Below are 20,738 nucleotides of genomic sequence, written 5' to 3'. Positions count from 1 at the left end.
TAGAAAACAGCTTTGGTTTGACTTCACTTGTATAAGACACTCAGGCTCCTGGATGGAGAACAGATTAATGGGGCCAAGACAGGCCAGAGAAAGTACATTAGAGCAAATGCAATAAACTAGGCTAAAAATGAGTCATGGAGATACCTTTGGGGAGTATCTGAAAGAACTGGATGTTGGTTGTGAGAAAATGAGTGAGGTTGTGGATGACTCCAAGATTCTGAATTCAGCAATCATTTGTGACATTTAATGAGTTGAACATACCAAAATATAGGTCTGAGGATCTGCAGAGCAAGATTTGGCTTTGAAAATGTTAACTGTGTGATGTCTATTAAATAATCTCAGTGGAGATGCTGAGTAGGCAGCTGAATATATATGATGCATTCAGGACTTCACAAAGTCACTGTTAAGTAAGATATACTTAATAGATATGCTTGATAGATTTTCTCTATCAAGTTAAGGAAGTTATCTTCTATTCCTACTTTTCTGAGTTTTATGTCATAAGTGGGCACGGAGTTTGGTCAAATTTATTCTTTTATATTAACAGAATCACGTAAGTTTTCTTCTATAGTCTGTTCCAATGGGAATTACAGTGAAAAGTACAAATACTGAATTTCACATCAAAATTAAATACGAATCACCTTTGTACTCCTGGAATAAATCGCAGTTGGACATGACCCATAATTTTTTTTTACATTGGTGGGAAAGTACGTTGGTACAGTCATTATGAAAACTGTAATGGAGTTTCCTAAAGAAATTAAAAATAGAACTGCTGTATAACTCAGCAGTCCTCCCTCTGAGTTTATATACTTAGATGAGATGAAATCACCTCAGCGAGATCTGTACTCCCACATACACTGCAGAATTACTCAAAATACTGAACATGCAGAAATAATTTCAATGTTGGCCAAAAGTGAATGAGCAAAGAAAATCATGCAAATGCACAGAAAATTCAGCTTTGAAAGGAGATTTTATCATTTGCTACAACAAACAGACCTGAAAGACATTATACTAAGTATACTAAGCTAGACAGAGAAAAATACAGCATGATCTCACTTGTGGAATTAAAAAGAAAAAGTTAAATATATAGAAAGAATAAAGCAGAAGTCCTTTGGTACTATATCATTAATGGGAAAGTAAAATAGCTTAACTGCTCTATAAAACAGTGTGCCAATTCCTCAAAAAGCTAAACACAGAATAACATATGCCCAACAATTCCTAGCAAACACAAACTTGTACACCAAACAGCAGCATTAACCACAATGGCCAAAAAGTGGATGTAGCTAAGTGTCCATCAATAGATAAATGAACAAAATACCCTATAGACACAATTATTCAGCCTTTTAAAAAACAAATTGTGGCACCTACTATAACATGAATGGACTTGACTCATGCTAAGTCAAATAAACTCAAAAGGGAAAATATTGCGTGATTCCACTTAAATGAGCTACATAGAACAAATTCAGAGATATGGAAAGTACAATGATGGTTGCCAGGAGGTGGGGAAGGGAAAAATGGAAAGTTACAGTTGAAAGGATGATATTTTGGATGATGAAAAAGCTCTGGAAGTAGACAGTGGTAATGATTATACAACACTGTGAGTGGACTTAATATATTTGAACACTTCAAATAATTTAAATGGTAAATTTTATGAAATATCTACCTTGTCACTTTTTTAGAAGAAAAAGAAAAATACCTTTCCCTTCTTCCTTTTGGCCATTTACATTCTTCTATTTATAATATAATGGTCTCAAGTATTTTCTGAACATACTTTCAAAATAAGAGTTATAGCTTTGTTTCCACTACCAAACAATTTAGAAAACTCAAGAGGAGACAAAGTATCTATTACATGTATATTTACCAAACTATTCTTGGTGTACCAAAGTTCCCTGTCACTCCCTTGCTGTGCTGAACTTTTCCTTTGCCCATTCTTTTAATTCTGTAGGCAAAAGTTCTCTCAGTTATTGCTCATTTGATTTTTTTCTTGATTTCTACTTCATTACTGAAAGAATACAGAATTCTGGATTTATAGTTCCTTTTCAGCCCTTGAAAAATATTTTCCATTTCATTCTGACCTCTATAGTTTGTGCTGGGAAATCTGTCATTCAAATTGCTTTCCCTTTGTAGGTAAGAAGTCAACTCTTTCTCACTTTTTTCAAGATTTTGTCTTTATTTTGTTTGCAACAAGGTAATTATATTTTGGCATGAATTTCTGAATTTATACATGAATTTATCTTTATTTGTAATGTATTCTTTTTGTGTTTATGTCCAAGTCTACAAGTTTTAGACTATTATTTCTTCGGGATTCTTTCAGCTCTATAATCTTCTATTGCTGCAACTTTAATAAATACATCAAAATTTCTGTCAAACTCTCAGGCATGTGCTTTGTATTTAAGTTTCTTCTCTTTTGTTCAGACAAGATGATTACTACTATTCTTTTCCCCAGTTCACTCTTTCTTCCATCCTTTGATTCTGTTGCTGAGCCCAATTACTGTGCTTTTTGTTGTTGTTGTTGTTACTATATTTCTCAAGACTAAAGTCCTCATTTAGTTCTTTTCATTTCTTCTATTTTTGCTGAGAATCTTTATTTCTTTATCAAGGCTATTTCATCATATGTCTCAAAAAGGTTCATAATTGCTTGTTAAAGCACTTTTAACCCAAGTGCTTTAAAAATTTTGCCAGCTAATTTTGACATCTCTACTATCTCATTGCTGGTATCTACTGGTTGTTTTTTTCATTCAGTTGAGATCTTCCTAGTTTTGTTTTGGTTTTTTGTTTTTTCTCTTTTTCCTTTTAAATAAAATTTTAAAAAAAAGTCTAAGAGTAGAAGATTGACTCATGGTTATAGCTGGGCTGTAGTGAGAAGTGCAATTCTTCATGCAATGCCTACTGGCAACACAGTGTGGGTGGCTGTAATTACTTGGTCACAAAGTAAATTCTGAATCTCCTCTAGCTCTGGTCTGACACTAGCCCAGTAGGATGTAGATGTTTATGAGTAAGGAAGAAAATCCAGGAATCCAATGTGGTTTCCATGGACACCATACAGAGTGGGGCTCATTTTTGACAAGTGAGGGTGAAAGTCATGACTCCTCCTTGGTTGTCTGACACAACACAGTGCAAGGGGTAGTACACCTTGACATAACTGGTGGTAAAGCTTAGGCTCCCTACTCAGTCTTGTGTGGCCGGGATAAATGGTGGGGCAGATTTCTTCTGTGATATGAGGCTAGAGGGGAGAGATTACACTTCAGGTTTTTTTCTTTGTAGACTTCCCCTTTTCTTGTTTAGCTAGAGAGGTATCAGGCTTTTCTAGGGCTTTCTTGATCTGCACCCACTACCATTTTCAGGTTGCCAGTGCATTTGGCTCTAAGACTGGACTATTTTAATTTTTAAAACCACCCAATTATTTATCACCATATTACTATGTGCCAAAATCCTTAGAAAGTCGGTTTTCTTCTTTTTATTTTTTAGTCTTCTCATGTTTGTTTAAATAATAGCCAGTGTTTTAATTGCATTTAGTGGGAGGAATAGGAAAAAATATATCTCTACCTTTTCAGAAGCAAACATTTTTAACTGAATTTTTTAAACAATTTATGCAGTACTCTAGATAACATTTAAAAATAACTATAAAATTCAACTGAATGTTTTTTAAAAACAGCAATGTTATAGTACTAATACAGAATGACTACCCAAATACTTTAGTGCTAAAACAATGTATAAATGATGTACAAAGGAGGCTATTTTGTGTAAAACCAGAAAAAAAAGTGTGTGTGAAAGTAAACGCACTGAATCTCTGTAATATTTTACCAAAAGCTCATAATAGTGTAAAGAACTAATGGAAAACCTAAGGGGGAGGCTGTGGGATGAGAAGGGGGCTAAACGTTTTCCAAATGTTACCTTCTCAAAAGAAGAAATACTGTTTTTACATAATAAATTTCATCTTGAAAAATAAATAGCAAGATGTATGAAAATTATATAGACAACTAATAAAAAAGAAATCTATGTAAAGTAGAAAAATTACACAAAATAACAACATAAAGAGTAGTTCAGTGGATGAGAATAGCACCATGGATTAGTTCTAAGAATTAGATTATTATATAGTATAAATTAGCTAATACTGTTAAAATATATTTTAGAATCTGGTACAATGGCAGATTAGGTACCTGGACAGACCTTGCTATGCAAACTAGTAGGAAAATGGACCAAGTAATCAGGATTATTCCATCCAGACAAAAGCTTTAGGTCCTTAAGTAAATTTTCCAGATACATTTATTCCCTTCACTTCAATAAGGATATAGAGCAGTAAATACTGAGAAAATAATGAGAGCTTTATATTTGAATCTCTTTTCCACCATTTCAAAACTGTGTAATCTCAGGTAATTTACTTCATTTGTCATTTTCCTGGGAGGTCAATCTCAAATCATACTGAAAATCCAGCAGGATGTGTGTAAAATTTCTGGTACATTGCTAGGCATTCTCTATATAAGGATTTGTTCTGATTAAGAAAGTTAAAATGGAGCCAGTGGGTTACCTTGAAGAATAATAGCTAACATTTTTTTCTTAATTATCTGACTTATTAGTCATTTTTGCTAGTCATTTTACACAAAATACCATACACTTGCAATTTAAAGGAGTTTATTTTGGCTCTCAGATTAGAGACTTTAGTTCATACTTGGCTGATTCCAAGGTAAAAATGGCAGGATAGATGGGCATGGTAGAGAAAAGTTATTGAATGTATGACAACCAAAAAGTAGATCAATAGAAGAGAGGAGTCAAGGACAAGAATACACCTGCCCAGTTTATGGCCCCAGTGACACACTGCCAACCAGGTGCTATCTCCTAATAGCATATTTTGCTATGAACTCAACAATGGATTAATACAGCAATGAACATAGTATCCTCATGATACAATTGCCTTCCAAAAAGCCCCATCATTGAACACATAAGACTTTTGGGGTACATCGTAGATTTGAAACACCAACACCACATGGCTGATGCTAAACAGCTGATCTCCAAGCAGCTTAAGTAGGAGCTGTGCCCCAATTGACCATGGCTACAGTGACCTGTGAGTCCCTGAATGACTGAACACAAGAAACACTTCTGTAGATTGCTGAGTGAGGAAGGCACCCTGGAGCTCTCTTCTCAAAAGCAGTATTTCAAAGGAATTTACTCTTTCACACTCATGAGTATGTAATGAGTAGGAACTGGCCAATTCCTGAGATGCCCTTTTACCCTCTTTCCTATCATCCTGACACAAAGTACTTGGCTTCTTTTTAACAGCACTAATGTTTTTTTTAGCAGTCAGGTTTTCTTTGGTCCCAACTTATGCAAGCTTCCATTGTGGTCAAATTGCAACATTTTCTAATCATTGAGCTCTGCTTTTCACTGATTGTCACATACATCTGGCTAAAAGCAGCTACAGCATCCACACCCCAGCCTGGGTACTTGGCTGCTTTGAAATTTCTTCCATCAGATTAGTCTATCCCCCTTAAATTCAGCTTCACATAAAATCTGAGGATGTAAAAATATAGACAAATCCTTTGCCAAAATGAAACATGCAGAGTCTCTTAGGCCAGTTTCCAGTGCAGTCCGCATTCCCAGCTGAAACCTCCTGAGCCTATTTACTGTCCACATTCCTATCAGTACTCTAGGTTTCTGAGCTCCAGCAGAAGTCACCTGTCTCACTCTGCTTAAAGCAGTCTACGGCTTCTAGAGCTTGTATCTACAAACCTCTCTAAACCCTTCCCGAAACCAGTTCTCAACCACATGATTAGGTACAGTCTCAGCAATGGTCCTACTTCTCTGACCAATTTTCGATACTAGTCACATTCCCACTGTTGAGAAAAAATATCCAGTACTTGCAACATAAAGGATAAGTTTATTTTGGCCTACAGTTTCAGAGTGTTCAGTTCACATATAATCCACTGTCTCCGGGGAGAAACAGCATAGTAAGACATGACAGAGGAAAACTGCTCAGCCCACTACAGACAGAAGACAGAGAGAAAAGGGAGGATCCAGGAACAAGAACACACCCTTTCAGACCACAAAACCAGTGACCCAATTCTTTGAACTAACAGCACATGCAGGTATTAACTCAGCAAGAGATTAATCCACTGATAAGTATCACACCCCCATCATTCAACTGCCTTTCAAAAGTTCCAACTTTGAACACATATTTCTGAAGAATATCTTACATCAAAATCCAACATCTACAAAACTGTATTAAATCAAATGACAGTACAGAATACCAGCAAACCAGAGCTCCATCAGACTAGCTGTGAAACGATGAAGAAAATAAGTCTTCCCATGATTGTCTAGCTCTCAAACAGGACCTCAGGAAGAAGTCAAAGGAAATACCTAAGTTTTTCAATCAATATTAGTAACTGAGATGCCCAAAATAATTTTAATGGGCACAGCTGAGAAAATCCCCACATTCCACATTTGGACCAACAAACTTGTTGCCATACCAATTAAGAAGAAGGCCTGATTAATAGGCTTGAGATTAATGAAAGGAGAAAATGGTGTTTCAAAAATCAAATTACTAGTGATTGTTTAATTCATTGGAAATATTTAAATCATTTCTGCGCTAAAGTACAGAATGATCAATCATAATATGCTTACCTATTATGTAAGCTGAATATAAAGGCAGAGAAGACTGGGGGTCACACGAGGGTACATGCAGTAGGTAGGGAGGTCATGGGAGAGGGCGTGCTTTCATGTGCACACTTATACACATGCATATAACCCTGCATATATTACCAGTTGATTCCATAATAAAAATCAATGTGCAATGAACTCAGCTAAGCAATACCAGAAAGAATCACTTAAAAATAGAATAGATGGAATAGTTTAAAGCAATGATGACACTCAGGACATGTACAAAGAAACAAAGGTCTTCAGCCTAAGAACACATCTGGCTTTGGGACAAATGAATATTCTACTTCCTCATGTTTGTAACCACACAGGGAGACAAAGAAGAAAATCAGAGCTTTGGCATCACCTAGACCAGTGGTGGTGAACCTATGGCACATGTGTCACACTCAGATGTCTGTGCTCTAAAAAGTTCACCATCACTGGCCTAGACAGTGACATCAGTGAAACTCTGAAAAGTTGCCAGATCTGTACGAATGAGGAAATCCAGCTTCCCTGCACCTCAAATGTTCCTGAGGGTTTTGTGCATGCCTGGTTTCTAATCGTTCACTGTTAGTTCATGCAGATAGGCCGGGCCACTGGCTCCTCCAAGAGTTCCACTGTTGAAAGCTCTTCAAGTGATAGGTTTTCAAGTGACAACATACAAGGCTTTCAAAATGAGCTCAGAATATGTGTGACTGGGTTTCTCCTATTTGTACACAAATCATAGGGTGCCAGCTTAACAGGGAGTCACTCACCATGGCCATGTCCACTTACTATTAACTGGACTTCACAAAAGTTATTGTAATTCAGAAATATTAAATTTGTTAACTACGTCCTTATAACAGTAACATGTTGCACTTGTTCATTTCAGAGGCTTAACTACACAACCAAATATAGCCACAGTAGTGAATAAATTCACATTCTATTATCAACCAAAAAATAGGTAAATTAAATCTTTCCATACTCAGGCGTCACTGTTTTTGGCAAACCACTAAGATGAAAGTATTTTTATCACAGAGCTTTAGGGATCCTCATAGGTGGTTCCCTAGTCTCTGACATGCTGGAAATGACAGAAAACAGAACAGCTCCAATCTAAATGCTTTCTCCTACTATCTGAAAATCTGAAATTATAAATCACACTAAATAATAAAATTGATGATAAACATAATGCTAGCAACAGATTAATGAGTGGGACGAAACTAGTTGTTTAAACAGACTAAAACCAAATCTAGTGATTCAAGAAAAAAAACTAAAATAAAATCTGTTAAGTTATAAGAACATTAAGTAATCAGACCCAAATGAATTACTATGGAAGGTTCTTTTTTAATATGTGCAAGAAACGTATCTAGACTGAGGTGCAGTGTTCCTGGAAACATGTCTGGGCTGAACATGCAAAGGCCTGACTCCTGGTCCCTGACCTACCAACAAGCAGCGAAGAGCTCAGGCAAGTCTTTTGGTCTTAGGAGCTAGACAGGATGGTACCTATTACCAGGTACTGTCCTTTCCAGCTTTAAAATAAATTATAGGATCCTGTGAAATGAAAGTGCAAAGGTTCAATATTACCATGTTGTCATAATCAGATGGGTCATAAGTGCTCTGTCTAAAAATTTTACAGAGATCCATAAATTCTTCACTCATCTCGTGGATTTGTTCATTTAAAATTGCTCCCTTGGTACCGCCAAATTCTAGTCTTTCCAGCTTTTCAAATTCCAACATAGTGACGAATATATCCTGTGTAAAAATACAGTAAAGAACTTTCCATCATCTTGAGAAGAAAAAGATTTAAAGTTTCAAACAACAAACACTTCCCATCATTTGCAATCAGTGAATTAGTGACTACTCATTCGATAAAAAATAAATATCACCAGTTTGACTGAACAAAGCAATTGCTAATTTTAAAAATCACATTCCCATTTTCATATTTACTGGCAAATATCTCACAGTACAAGATACCTCTAAATTACATAGACACATGACTTCTCTAATTTAAATCCTTCAACCCTAAGTCAGATCCCCAGGTAATATACCCAGAACTCGTGTTTTCAGCTACCCACACTGTGGTGAATCAACTCCTTTACGGGAAGGGTGTTTGAGAGATTTCTAGGAAAGAGAGGCACAAATAGCCCTTAACCCTTGTATTTAAGAGACAGTGGGGTTGATTAAGTGACAATAAGAGTTTTCAAAACACACATATCTAATTTTGAATGAAACTCAACAAATCTTATGTCAATGATAAAGAATAAAATTGTTAGAGAACTTTAAAAAGAAAAGCAGTATCATCAGTTCAAAATATTTTTTAAACAGCTTAGTCAGTAGGTTCCCCATATGAGTATATGTATTCAATTTTTAAATTTTTAGGCATTTAAAAAAGTATACAGAACATATACTTCCATGTTATCTTTATGAAAGGTTTTGATATTCTATAGTATACAGCTATGCTTATGTACCATATGTATTGTACTACATATATATTTACATAAAGTATTATGTATGATTTACTTATGTATTTATATACTAAAAGATGACATGGTATTTTACATTATTAATTTGGGGTTTTTTTGGGGGGAACAATAATCTTAATTTCAAGTATATTTTATATGTTTTCTCTTAAATATATGAAGGGAAAAGGGATTCCTTTACAGTTTTCTGATTCACAACATTCTTCCTGGAGCTTAGTAAATTATAAGACTTGGCACAAGTAGATAAAGAAATTGACTTATACTTAGTGTAATAAATCAAAAAAGAATTCTAAAAGAAGTACAGTAAAGCTTTGAAAGTCATTGTTTTATCCTTATAGCACTGACTTCATAGGAGCTTATGGGCTTATCACTAAGAAAAGAGATCTCCTTCCATCTCATAGAATAAACTGTACCAGGAATTATGTGAAATCCTTCAGGCTTTTGACCCCACCCACAATGTGAAAAAATAAATTCAATAAATGAATACCTCCATTTTCATTAAACGATCAAGAAATTTGTCAAATCTGCAAAACACCAGATGAGACTGAAAATCCCAGGGTCTTGGCTCCTTTTCTCTTGTGAAATAGCTTGCCAATTTTTTTTTATAGTTGAAAAAAGAATTTTTAAAAGTCTTTAAGATGTTGGTGGCCACCTGCACCTTTTCCAGTGAGTCTTCAATTTCTCCCTTTAAAAGGTCCTCAGGTGAAAGGTAATCCATTGCCTTGGATTTAATGAAAATGAAACTGCGATCAAAATTATGCTTAACATTTTGTACAAAAATTCTCTGCTAAAATTAGTTTAAAATTAGTCAGAATTGGACAAATGATGCTGTGAAGCAGAATACACAAATTTTAGAAATTCAGAACAATAGGTTTTAATGACATATTTTTGTAAGTTAGGATAAATACCAGAGACCTCATTCTTTCTGGATGCTTACATTCTAACAATAACTGAGTTTTTGCTAGGCCTCATATTAACAATTGTGTAATTTGAACTTGCATAGCTATTACTATCAGCAAATATTTTGGATAACCATTTTTCCATATAAAGAATTATACGAGCCAAGGAAGGGAAAAATCTGTCAAAATATGAGTTTTTAAATTATGGTCATATTAAAGATGAGAAAGAACTGATTAGGATATTCTTTTGGCTAAGCATATTTCTCTTTTGGGAACTTAAGCAGTATGATAGGACTTACAATCTACCTGAGACCTGACACATACATGGAGTATTGCTCAAATACTCATAGAAACATTATCTAGGTCCATCTCCATTTCCATTCATCTTATTTGTTGCAAATATTCACAATTTGTCTTAAGAACTTCAAGTCTATGCATTATGAAGGTTCTTTTGCATGCTTTCTAATGTATCTTAACTTCATATAACTATAGGTTTAAATACTGAGCCTTTAATTTTTGTGATTGCCTAAAATATTAAGATCTCAATGAATAGTGAAAAGAAAGCAACTGAATTCCACAAAGTACATGGAAAGCCTTTATTATAGACACATGATTACCCATCTCCCACCAACATGAACTTATAAAGGAATAAACTAATTCATTTAGTGTCTAAAACCCTTACTTAAAAGACCATCTCAAATTCGAGCTATCCACTAACTGTGTTATTTCCCACCCAGGCTGGATGAAAAAATTAATCTCTGCATGAAGTCTACTAGCAATTCACACAGAACAGGAGAAAGAAATACCAGTAATCCTGTCTCATAGTAAAATTGCAAACAGTTTTTGATAAGGTGTATGGTATATTCCACATACTTTCATGTATATGTATTCTTTGAATTTTCAAGAGGCTGAAATCTATGTAAGTAACTCATTTGCTTTCCCACATCAACAACCTTCTCTTACAAAACTACCCATATTAAGGTAACATCACTGAGACATTCCATCATATAGCACTTTTGTGTGCTCCTTGGCTGGCTTGCACATAGAAGAAAAAATTTCAGCTTTCTAACATTATATTTATATAGCCCATTTTTGAGAAAAATTTCCTAAAACAAAGTTATTGCACTTACTAACCAGATGACAAAACCTAGTTTATATCCTTGTGCTGGGCAGCAGAGAATGTGAGGGGAAACACATCACATGAGTCAGGTGGCCTGGCTGTAATAAAGCCAGGGGGCTACAGATAACTTTTGCAACATTAGACAAATTATCTCACAGTATCCATTTCTTCACTGCAAAAAGAGGGAGCTGAATTAGGAGGTCCTCCAGATCCCTTTGGGATGTGAACCCTGAATTCCTAACTTCTCTACATGTTCCACTCAGCTCTATTATCTTACAGTTAGTCGTATCAGCACAAGAAGTCAATGTGTTTAGCTTCAAGTGATCTCAAATCAAAAGTGTTAGAAACTAAAATACAGCTAGCCTTTCTGTATCTGTGGTTTCTGTATTCATGAGTTCAATCAACCACGGAAAAAAGTGGCATATGTACTAAACGTGTTTGGACTTTGTCATTATTCCCTAACAACTATTTACATAGTATAACAAATATTTTCATAACATTTACACTGTTCTGGGTATTGTGAGTAACCTAGAGATGATTTCATGTATGTGGATGACATTCATAGATTAACCCAAACATTATGCCTTTTTATATTGAGACTTGAGCATCTGCAGAATTTGATAGCTACAGATACTGAGACAACTGTTTTCATAACTATTACTTAAACTGAGTATCAGCTAGACAACAATATTATGTTACTTGCTATGTTATGTTAGTTATGTTATCTATCTTTTTCTATGTTCTTTTTCATGCTTTTATAGATTCTCATTTTGGCTCAAACTGACACGTCTCCAAATTTGACTCCTCAAATTTAAATTCTTCCTACCCAAGATCTTGTGGATGACAATACTCACAGATAGAATACCAAATAATGACTACAATGGTGGGCTTAGAGGAACAATGCACAATTGTCAATCAGTGGGGTCAGATTACCAGAGGTGGGGTACTAAGAAAACATTCCATTACCAAAGTGTGTATTATCATGCCAGGTGATTCGGTGATGCCTTTTATGTGGCCAGCTAAATGATGATAGTAATGGTCATATAAAAAAGAGAGAAAAATTCATTTTCCTCTAAATTAAAAAAAATATTTTCTGATTGTTTGGGATGTCAGACAAAGAGTCAGGCAGCTAACTAATAAAGCATATTTGGAAGAATAAGCTATGTAGACAATGATCATCTGGACAGCACCTGATCGATTCTAAAGGAACACCTGAAGCTCCAGCAATGGACCATGCCAATAGGATAGCATAACAAGTTACGACAAGATCTCTGACTTTTCAGGGGAGGATAGGCTGCTGGACTTTAAATAAAATTTAACCAATTTAATTATCATCAATAATTTTTAAATCAAAAAATATTATGTAAAATATAAATACTATATTGACCAATGGACCAAATGTAATTATTAGAATGCCAGGTTATGACCAACTCCTAATATATAACATAGATTGTGAATATAATATATAACAAATTAAGCAGTATTCAATTTTCTCTTAAACAGTGACATCAATAAAATCATGGAAGGCAACTACAGGATAGCAACTACGTAGGCTATATAAGGGAACACAGTTATAGGAAGTACACAAAATGTGTAACCACCCATCTTGTGCAAGGCACAAATTAAGAAACAACAGAGTTGTATTATCTAAAAAAATGATTCCAAAGTTTAAAAAAAGTAGTAACACTCTAAATAGCTGACCATATTAATGTTTTTGGTTGGATCATTGAACACAACTGTTTGCAGTCTGTTTGAATGTCCACTTTGTATGCTTTGATACTGTGATTTGAGCAACTATCTCTAAGATGATAATATGTAATCTATTAACTGGTGATTTCTTACTGTTTTTTTTTTTTTTTTGTAGTTCTGTATTACTTGTACCCTTACACCGCTTTGTTTTGTTTTGTTTTTTCTCTTTTTCCTTTTAAATAAAATTTTAAAAAAAAGTAGTAACACTCAAAGCTAGCAGGTTAAAGGGAATTTTTTTTACATATTGATAATACCAATATCACTGACATAACCTGTAGAAAAAAAATCTGTAGATATTAAATATTGATGGTAAGCCATGAAAAGATTGTTTCCTTTGATCAAGATCAGGAAATAATATTAAGCCACTTATGCAAACAAAAGAGGTTCTTATAGTTGCTTTCTGCATATTATTTACAATAGAGGAGGCTAGAAACAATCTAAAATATCCAGAAATGTCAGTATCATTTTTCAAGAAATTGGTAAAATAGTATGTATGATAGAGTACATAAATATGGATAGATTTTAGGGAAAGGAAAAACTTTTAAATTCTGAGTTTTAGGATAGTAGAAGTACAGGACTATTTCCGGTCTTATAAATGTTATATGAGAAGAATGTTTTACACTTACCATTAGTACATCATGTATATTGCAATTTAAAATAAAAAACTTACGCTAAAATGTGAATCATATTACATTAGGTTAAAAACATCACATATTAGCTAGGTTATCTTAGGAAAGCTATTTATATTCTTTGAGCTTCAGTTAGTTTTTAGTTATAAAATGGAGCTATACCAATAGTAGTGCCTTGAGGATTTAATATTTGATACCTTATCAAGAGCTTTTTAAACATTCCTGTCAAAATGCTAAGCACTATACAGTATTAAATAAATAGCAAGCAACTAGGGGATAAGGGAGAAAGTTTAGCGTTTCAAAAAAACCAGGTATTACAGTTGGCTCTTTGCCAATTTTTGATTACTAATATTAGGGCATATGCACTACTAAGACCAGGATTGCTGTGTGGGCTCAGAGAAATCAGGTCAGTGGAACCTCTGGACAGAAGCCAGAACTAAAGAACAAGAGAAGCGCTACAGTATTTACTCAGAAGCTTGGCAGACTGCTATTCACACAGACTAGCAAGATCACAGGTCAAGATAACAGGCTTACAGGCTTAAAGATAACCAAGACTTCTTGCAGGCTACCTATAACAATGAAAATTGAAGGCCCTGTGTGCCCAAGCAGAGCAAGGCCCTTGTGGTGGGTCACTGTTTCCTGAGAGGCCACATAGAACCAGAATTAAAGACTGAGACTTGACCTGGACCAAGAGAGTCTTGCGCAGTTGAAGGCAGCAGTGAGAATATAAGACACTTTGAGTGGGCCGCCCCACAGTCATTAGTTGGTGAGTGGACCAGAGTGGCGGTACCCTGGAGGAGCAGATGCAGGGTGGCACCATCATTTTTTCTCAAGTGCTTTGGGACTCAAACTCCAACAGCAGAACAGTTCTGGGGTCACTTCAGTGCCTGTGTCCAGGAGTAGAAGGAAGTCACAATAGACAGCCAGCAGATGGACAACAGACTGGGGGGAAACCCAGCTTAGAAGTAGGAGCTGAAAACCAGACTCCAATCCAGCAAATGCCAAAAGCCAGCGTGTTAGCCCTAGATGCAGCTCCGGAACTCCACCAATGATGAAAATCCACTTCTGGAGTTTGCATGTTAATGGAACACTGCAGTGAAAGTTTTAGTAATCTCAAAATGAGAGGAGTATTCCTTAAAAAGAATTTGGGGAAACTATTATTGCTTGTGTCTGAATGTCCCTCCAAAATCTCATGTAATCATAGGTGGGCTTTTTAGAGGTGGCTGGATCCAGAGCATGTGATGCGGGATTAACTACATGATGCTGGGAGTGAGTGTGTAGTGCTGGGATTAAGGATGTGTGGTTATTACATTAGGCCACTGATCGGTCTGGCGTAGTTCTGGGTGTGACAATGGGAAAGCCCACCCCGGTTGTAGAAGGCACCACTCAAAAGGCACCAGGTGTCCAGAAGATACGAAAGGATGAGGCAGGCTGCTGCTGAGGCTGCGTCTTTGCTACCCTGCTGCCTTCACTGCCGTCTGCCCATCACGAACTGTGTCTTCTCTGTCAGACCCTTCCACAGTGCCACCCTGCCTCGGAGCCAGCCAAGTGAAACCTCTATAAACTGCAGAGATAAATTACACCTTTCCTGCTTTGACTTGCAAGTGTCAGGGACTTTGTCTCAGAAAAGTAACTAGGTCAGTAGTGGTTGTATTTGTTGGACTTGTAACAAAGATTGAGTTTCATTTGCAGACCTCAGCCATTAGGGCCCAGGGCACTTGCTTAATAACACAGAAAAACTAATTGTGACAACAGAACAGAAACAGAAATTAGAGGAGATGGTGATAAAATTTATCGAGGAATTAACTTGTCAACAGCTCCTGTCAGTAGCTACACTTAGCTTGTAAATATAGCAAGAGAACAAAATGAAATTTTTACTGAGCTTCTGTTACAATGCCAGACAGCATGCTGAGTATTTTGCTGTTTCCTCTTCTGGTCTTTACTGTGCCCATAGACTAGACACTGTTCCCACTGCCAAAGGAAACTGAGGCTCAGAGAAGTAATTTAACTTCTCTTCAGTGGTTTGATTAGATTAAAATCCAGGTTAGTAAATCCAAAACGTTTCCCACACACCACTCCACCACGTCAGAAGCAGAAAAGTAACACACACACACACACACACACACACACACACACACACACACACACAATAAAACAAAACACTTAAGGTGTAATGTAATGAGACTCCAGGAAATATCAAGTGGATGACTGCAGCTCTCTTGTCTACTCTGGCTTTTCCCTAACTTCTCAGACAATTTGAGCAAATGATGTATTTCATGTCTGTTAACTCTTCTGAAAAATTTCTGTTAAGTCTTCTCCAAATTCATGTTAAAGGCCTAACTCCTGTAGGACTCTACCTGAATATAGGATCTTTACAGGACAACTAAGGTTAAACGAGGTTGTAGGGCCTCTGTTCCCATAGGACCATGGCTCTTTAACAAGGGGAATGTGGCCAAGTGAAAGTGGCTGGCTCCCTGCAAACCAAGAAGATGGCTCTCAACAGCATGTGACCCTACTCTTACGATGATCACAGACATCCAGCCCCCAGAGCTGTGAGAAAAGAAATTTATGGGTTTTTTTTTAAGGCACTGTATTTAATTACAGTAGCTCGAGCAAATTTCAACACATTCCCAACTGTAAATCACTAGATGCTGTGGCATCCAAATATCTTTCAGCTTTCAAGTTATGGAATGTTCTCTGACACTGTGGCTATAAGAAAGTAAATTCACACAGGAAGAAGAAGAAAGCAATGGGAAAGGGTCCAACTTGTAAAAGAACAAAAAAAAATTTTTGTAAGTTATGTAACACGTAGTGAAACAATTATAAAAAACGTTTTTAAAGATCAACAACAAATCAGAATTCTTTCAATACAGTTCCACTACTGTTTTTATTCTGGTGCAGGGGTTCAGATTCTCTTAATTTACTTTCAAAAGTGTTCATGTAAAAGCAAAGCGAAGCTACAAAGTTTTTACTATGCATAACAACCTTTTATTAGAAGCTGCTTTACATCTCTGTGAAGAAAAGTAGGCTGTTACATAAAACTCAGCAACAATTTGTTCTTTGACTGTAGCAGACTTATTTTCCTTTCTATTTAGGATAAAAAGTCACCTAGCCTTTGTTACCACAAAAATCCCTTCTAAAAAGAGAAAAGGAAAAAATGTTTCTTACTGTAATCTGAATTTATCCTTCCTGGTCTAACAAAACCTACTTCATGGCAACAATTCTTATTGTTTCTATTTTTTTTTTTAATGCTTCATACCTGGTCAATGAAGAGATTGCAAAATTCTTGCAACAAGACTATTATCCGAGCAGGGGTGTTGTAAAACTTGGAATGACTCCAAATAAGGCAGATGGTATGAAACAATGGGGCCATTAATGCACAGGTCTGTGGGAATTCTGTCTCCTGGAGACATTGAATGTGTCTCCTCAGAGGCCTCAGGTAAAGTTCCACATCTTGGGCTTCCAGGAGCGCTGAAAGGCAAGAAAGTTATTGTTCACATGATACACTTTCTGCTAAATTCACTTTACAAGTTTAAGAGAACTGTGTCAAAATAACACAGCTGTCTAAACGTCATCTTTCCTCTTCTGTTGTTCATCCTACAATTTGTACATGAGCAGTCTAAGTTTTTATGCATGTCCATTTGTAACTCAGCCTTTCAGGACAGCACTGGTCTAGTTATTCACATAGCAGAAGTAATTGTAGCTAAAGACCTGGGGGAAACAACCTGAGCGTCTAAAGAGATTTATACGACCCCATGGAAATGCTGTGGGAATAAATCATTTCTGTATCGTTGTCATTTTATGGTTTGGATTACAAGCTAAACCCCTAGAAGTTTTCCTTCTTGGTACTGGGCACACAAGCACAATTGAATAATTTATTATGTCATTCCAGTTTCCTATGAATCAAATAGATAGGAAAATTATCGTTAATAAAATTAACTCTTAAGAAGTACAGGAATGAAAATATTCTAGAACTAGACAGAGTAAGTGTTATGCAACACTGTGAAAGGTTTAAATGTCACTGAACTTATACTATAAGATGATTTGGTTTTGTGAATTTTACCTCATAACAAAAACTTTCAAAAAGTCATAGATATAGAGAAAAATTAATCATTTTACTACAATTATTTTATTACTATTACTGCTTAATCAAATTCAAATTTTCTCCTGATTAAAACTAGTCTTTTCAGTGTACCCTAAGTAGATTGCCATCAGACTTTGCTTTGTTCCTGAGGCTATGAATACCTTTAACTGAAAAGAGGGTCTATATATTACTTAAAACTTCAGTCAATGCCAGAATTCAGTAAACACCTTACAACGATAACTCCTTTTGTTAATGGTCTTAACGCCTCAATAAAAAGGCAGAGACTCGTAGACTAAATCAAAAATCAAAATTCAACATATACTGCTTACAGAAGACACTTCATGCAAAAGGAATTCCACTCAAAAACAATGAAAGAATGGAAAATGATGCTCCATGCAACTGGGGCCCAAAAGTAAGCAGAAATAGGTACCTTATTTCAGACACAGCAAATTTCATATCAAAACTAGTCAGAAGAGATAAAAATGGCCACTATATTCTTGTGACAGGATCAATTCAACAGGAAGTAATAACAACTATAAGTATCGATGCACTGAATGTTGGTGTACCCCAAACCATAAAACAAAAATTACTGGACCTAAAGAACAGATGGACACCAACACAACCATCGTGAGGAAACTTCAACACCTCACCCTCACAATTACATCAAAGAGACAAAAAATAAAAAAGTAAAGAAATACCAGAATTAAACTACACCACTGAACAAATGGGCTTGACAGATATCTACAGACTATTTCACCCAGTAACAAAATACAGACATTTCTTGTTTAATGATCAGGTTCTATTTCTGTGATTACTTCACTAAATGAATTGGTTGCTAAATGAGGAATTGTATATAGTATGTATAGTACAATATTTATAATAAAGAAATAGAGGAAATTCCAACCTGATAACTTTGGTTTTATTTTCCTAATTCTTACATGTAGTACTATAATTGTGTAACAAAACTACAGTAAAATGAGTAAAAATTAGTGTATTATATGAACAAGGTGAACTGTACCAAAAAAAGGTATTGAGACTCTATAAACAAGATGTACAGAACCATCCAAAACCAAAAGGATGGGTCATAAGTCTATGCAGCAGTTTCTAAATCCAAACAGTCTTTTTAACAGATTATTACACATTTTTTCTCAGCAGCATACAGGATAAAACTAGATAACAACAGCAAAAGAAACTACACAAATTATACATACACATGGGTATTAAACAATACATTACCAAACAATTGATAAATCATTGAAGAAGCCAGGGAAAAAATAAAAAGCTTTCTAGAATCAAATAACAGTGAAACCACAACATATGAACACATTAAAAGCCAAAACCTATGAAGACATTAAAAGAATGGAACAATCATAGATGAATAACAATGATATATCACAAGAGTCTAGAAAAACAAGAACATTCAAGATCTGAAAATAATCAAAGGAAAAAATTATAAAGATCAAAGTGGAAATTAATGAAAGCAAGACTAAGAAAATTACAAAAGATAAACGAAGGAAAGCTGGTTCTTTGGGCTGGGGATTTAGCTCAGCGGCATAAGTGCCTGCCTTGCAAGTATGTGGTCCTGAGTTTGATTCCCGGTACCGCTAAAAACAAAAAAATTAAAAAAAAAAAAAAAAAAAAGAAAGCTGGTTCTTTGAAGGAATAAGTCCAATAAATCCTCAGCCAAACTTATCAAAAGGAGGAAAGACTAGATCAATGCAATTAGAAATAAAAATGGCAAACTCACAAATGAATCACCAAAATCAATAAAATTACAAGAAACTACTTCAAAAACTTATATTCCCATAAGTTGGAGAACCTAGAATGGAGACATTTCCAGATACATGCATTTTCAAAATTGAAACATGATATTAAAACTCTGAATAGACCAACAGGCAATTAAATAAAGGCAGAAATAAAAAGTCTATCAACAAAGATTAAATCCATTACCCAGTGGATTTGCAACACAGTTCTACCAGAAATTCACAGATGGGCTAATACCAATATCCTTACACTTTTTGATAAAATTGAAAGGCGAGAAGTATTGCTAAACTCATTTTTCTAAGCTAGCATTACCCAGACACCAAAACTGGACATGCACTTAACAAAAAAGAAAAAACTATAGGGTAATCTCTATAATGAACATAGATCCAAAAATCCTCAACAAGGTATTACAAACATAATGTAATAAATCATCAAAAAGATCATAGGTCATGACTTAATTACTTTTCTTTTGTTGTTAAGACATTTTGACACCTGACATGAAAAGTTAAAAGGGAAAGATTTATTTAGCTCAAAGTTTATAGAGGCTTCAGTTCATAATCTTCTGACTACAAGAAAGAATTGCTTTGCAGAAGAGAACAGTTCACGGTACCTACATGGTAGAAAAAGCAACAAGGGAGTGGAGACAAAACTCTTTCTGCTCCTTATTCTGTATGCAGGCTACCCATTTAAGGAGTGGTGTAGTACTCAGACCCTTAATCCTAGCTGTAACTATTCCAAACCACTCAAAGACATACACCCTTAACCCCAGCATCACACACTCTAGATTCACCCACCTCTGAAAATCCTTATGACCACATGAGGCTTTTGGGGCACAGCTAGCACAAAACCATACCAGTGTCAAAGCTGCCTTCATCTCAAGGAAGAAGGGATGATTCAATATACCCAAATCAATAAATGTAACACGTCACATAAACAGAAACAAGGATAAATATAACAATCATAGACACAGAAAGGGCCTTTGAAAAAAATCTAACATTCATTCATAAAAATTTTGAAAAACAGGTATAAAGGACCTTACCTTCTATATCTTACCTTCAAAAGCCATGTATGACAAATCAACTACTAAAGTCACACTAAATGGGGAATACTATAAAAGTTTTTCATTTAAAATCAGGAATAAGACAAGGGTCTTTTACCACTCCTGCTCAATATAGTACTTGAAACTTTAGCCAAAACAATCAGGTAAGAGAAATAAAAAGAAAAAGGATACACACAGGAAAGGAAGAAGTCAAACTATCCTTATTTGAAGATGACATACTTTTCTACATAAAAGATCCAAAATGTTCCACCAAGGGGCCAGGGACTTAGCACAGCAGTGTGAGTGCCTGCCTGACAAGCACAAGGTCTTGAGTTCAATCCTATAACAAAAAAGAAAAAACATACAAA

The 20,738-nt window shown here is 35.4% G+C and overlaps 1 protein-coding gene across 6 annotated transcripts in view; it reads right to left on the bottom strand.

Moving 5' to 3' along the window:
- Dnah11 (dynein axonemal heavy chain 11) overlaps positions 1–20,738 on the bottom strand; it is a 298,369-nt gene that overhangs the window by 262,096 nt on the left and 15,535 nt on the right. For all 6 annotated transcript variants that reach the window (XM_063239334.1, XM_063239325.1, XM_013152435.3 and 3 more), the window contains exons 6-8: positions 16,743–16,954; positions 9,574–9,807; positions 8,191–8,358 (exon numbers count right to left, since the gene is read on the bottom strand). In XM_063239334.1, coding sequence (XP_063095404.1) covers positions 8,191–8,358; positions 9,574–9,807; positions 16,743–16,954 — 614 coding nt within the window. The remainder of the gene's footprint in view (positions 1–8,190; positions 8,359–9,573; positions 9,808–16,742; positions 16,955–20,738) is intronic.

Source organism: Cavia porcellus, unplaced genomic scaffold (assembly GCF_034190915.1).
Source record: "Cavia porcellus strain 051 isolate PalLab524CR breed Dunkin Hartley unplaced genomic scaffold, mCavPor4.1 scaffold_2, whole genome shotgun sequence".
Classification (NCBI taxonomy): domain Eukaryota; kingdom Metazoa; phylum Chordata; class Mammalia; order Rodentia; family Caviidae; genus Cavia; species Cavia porcellus.
Note: the sequence above shows the minus strand (reverse complement) of the source record. Positions and strands in the feature narration are given on the sequence as shown.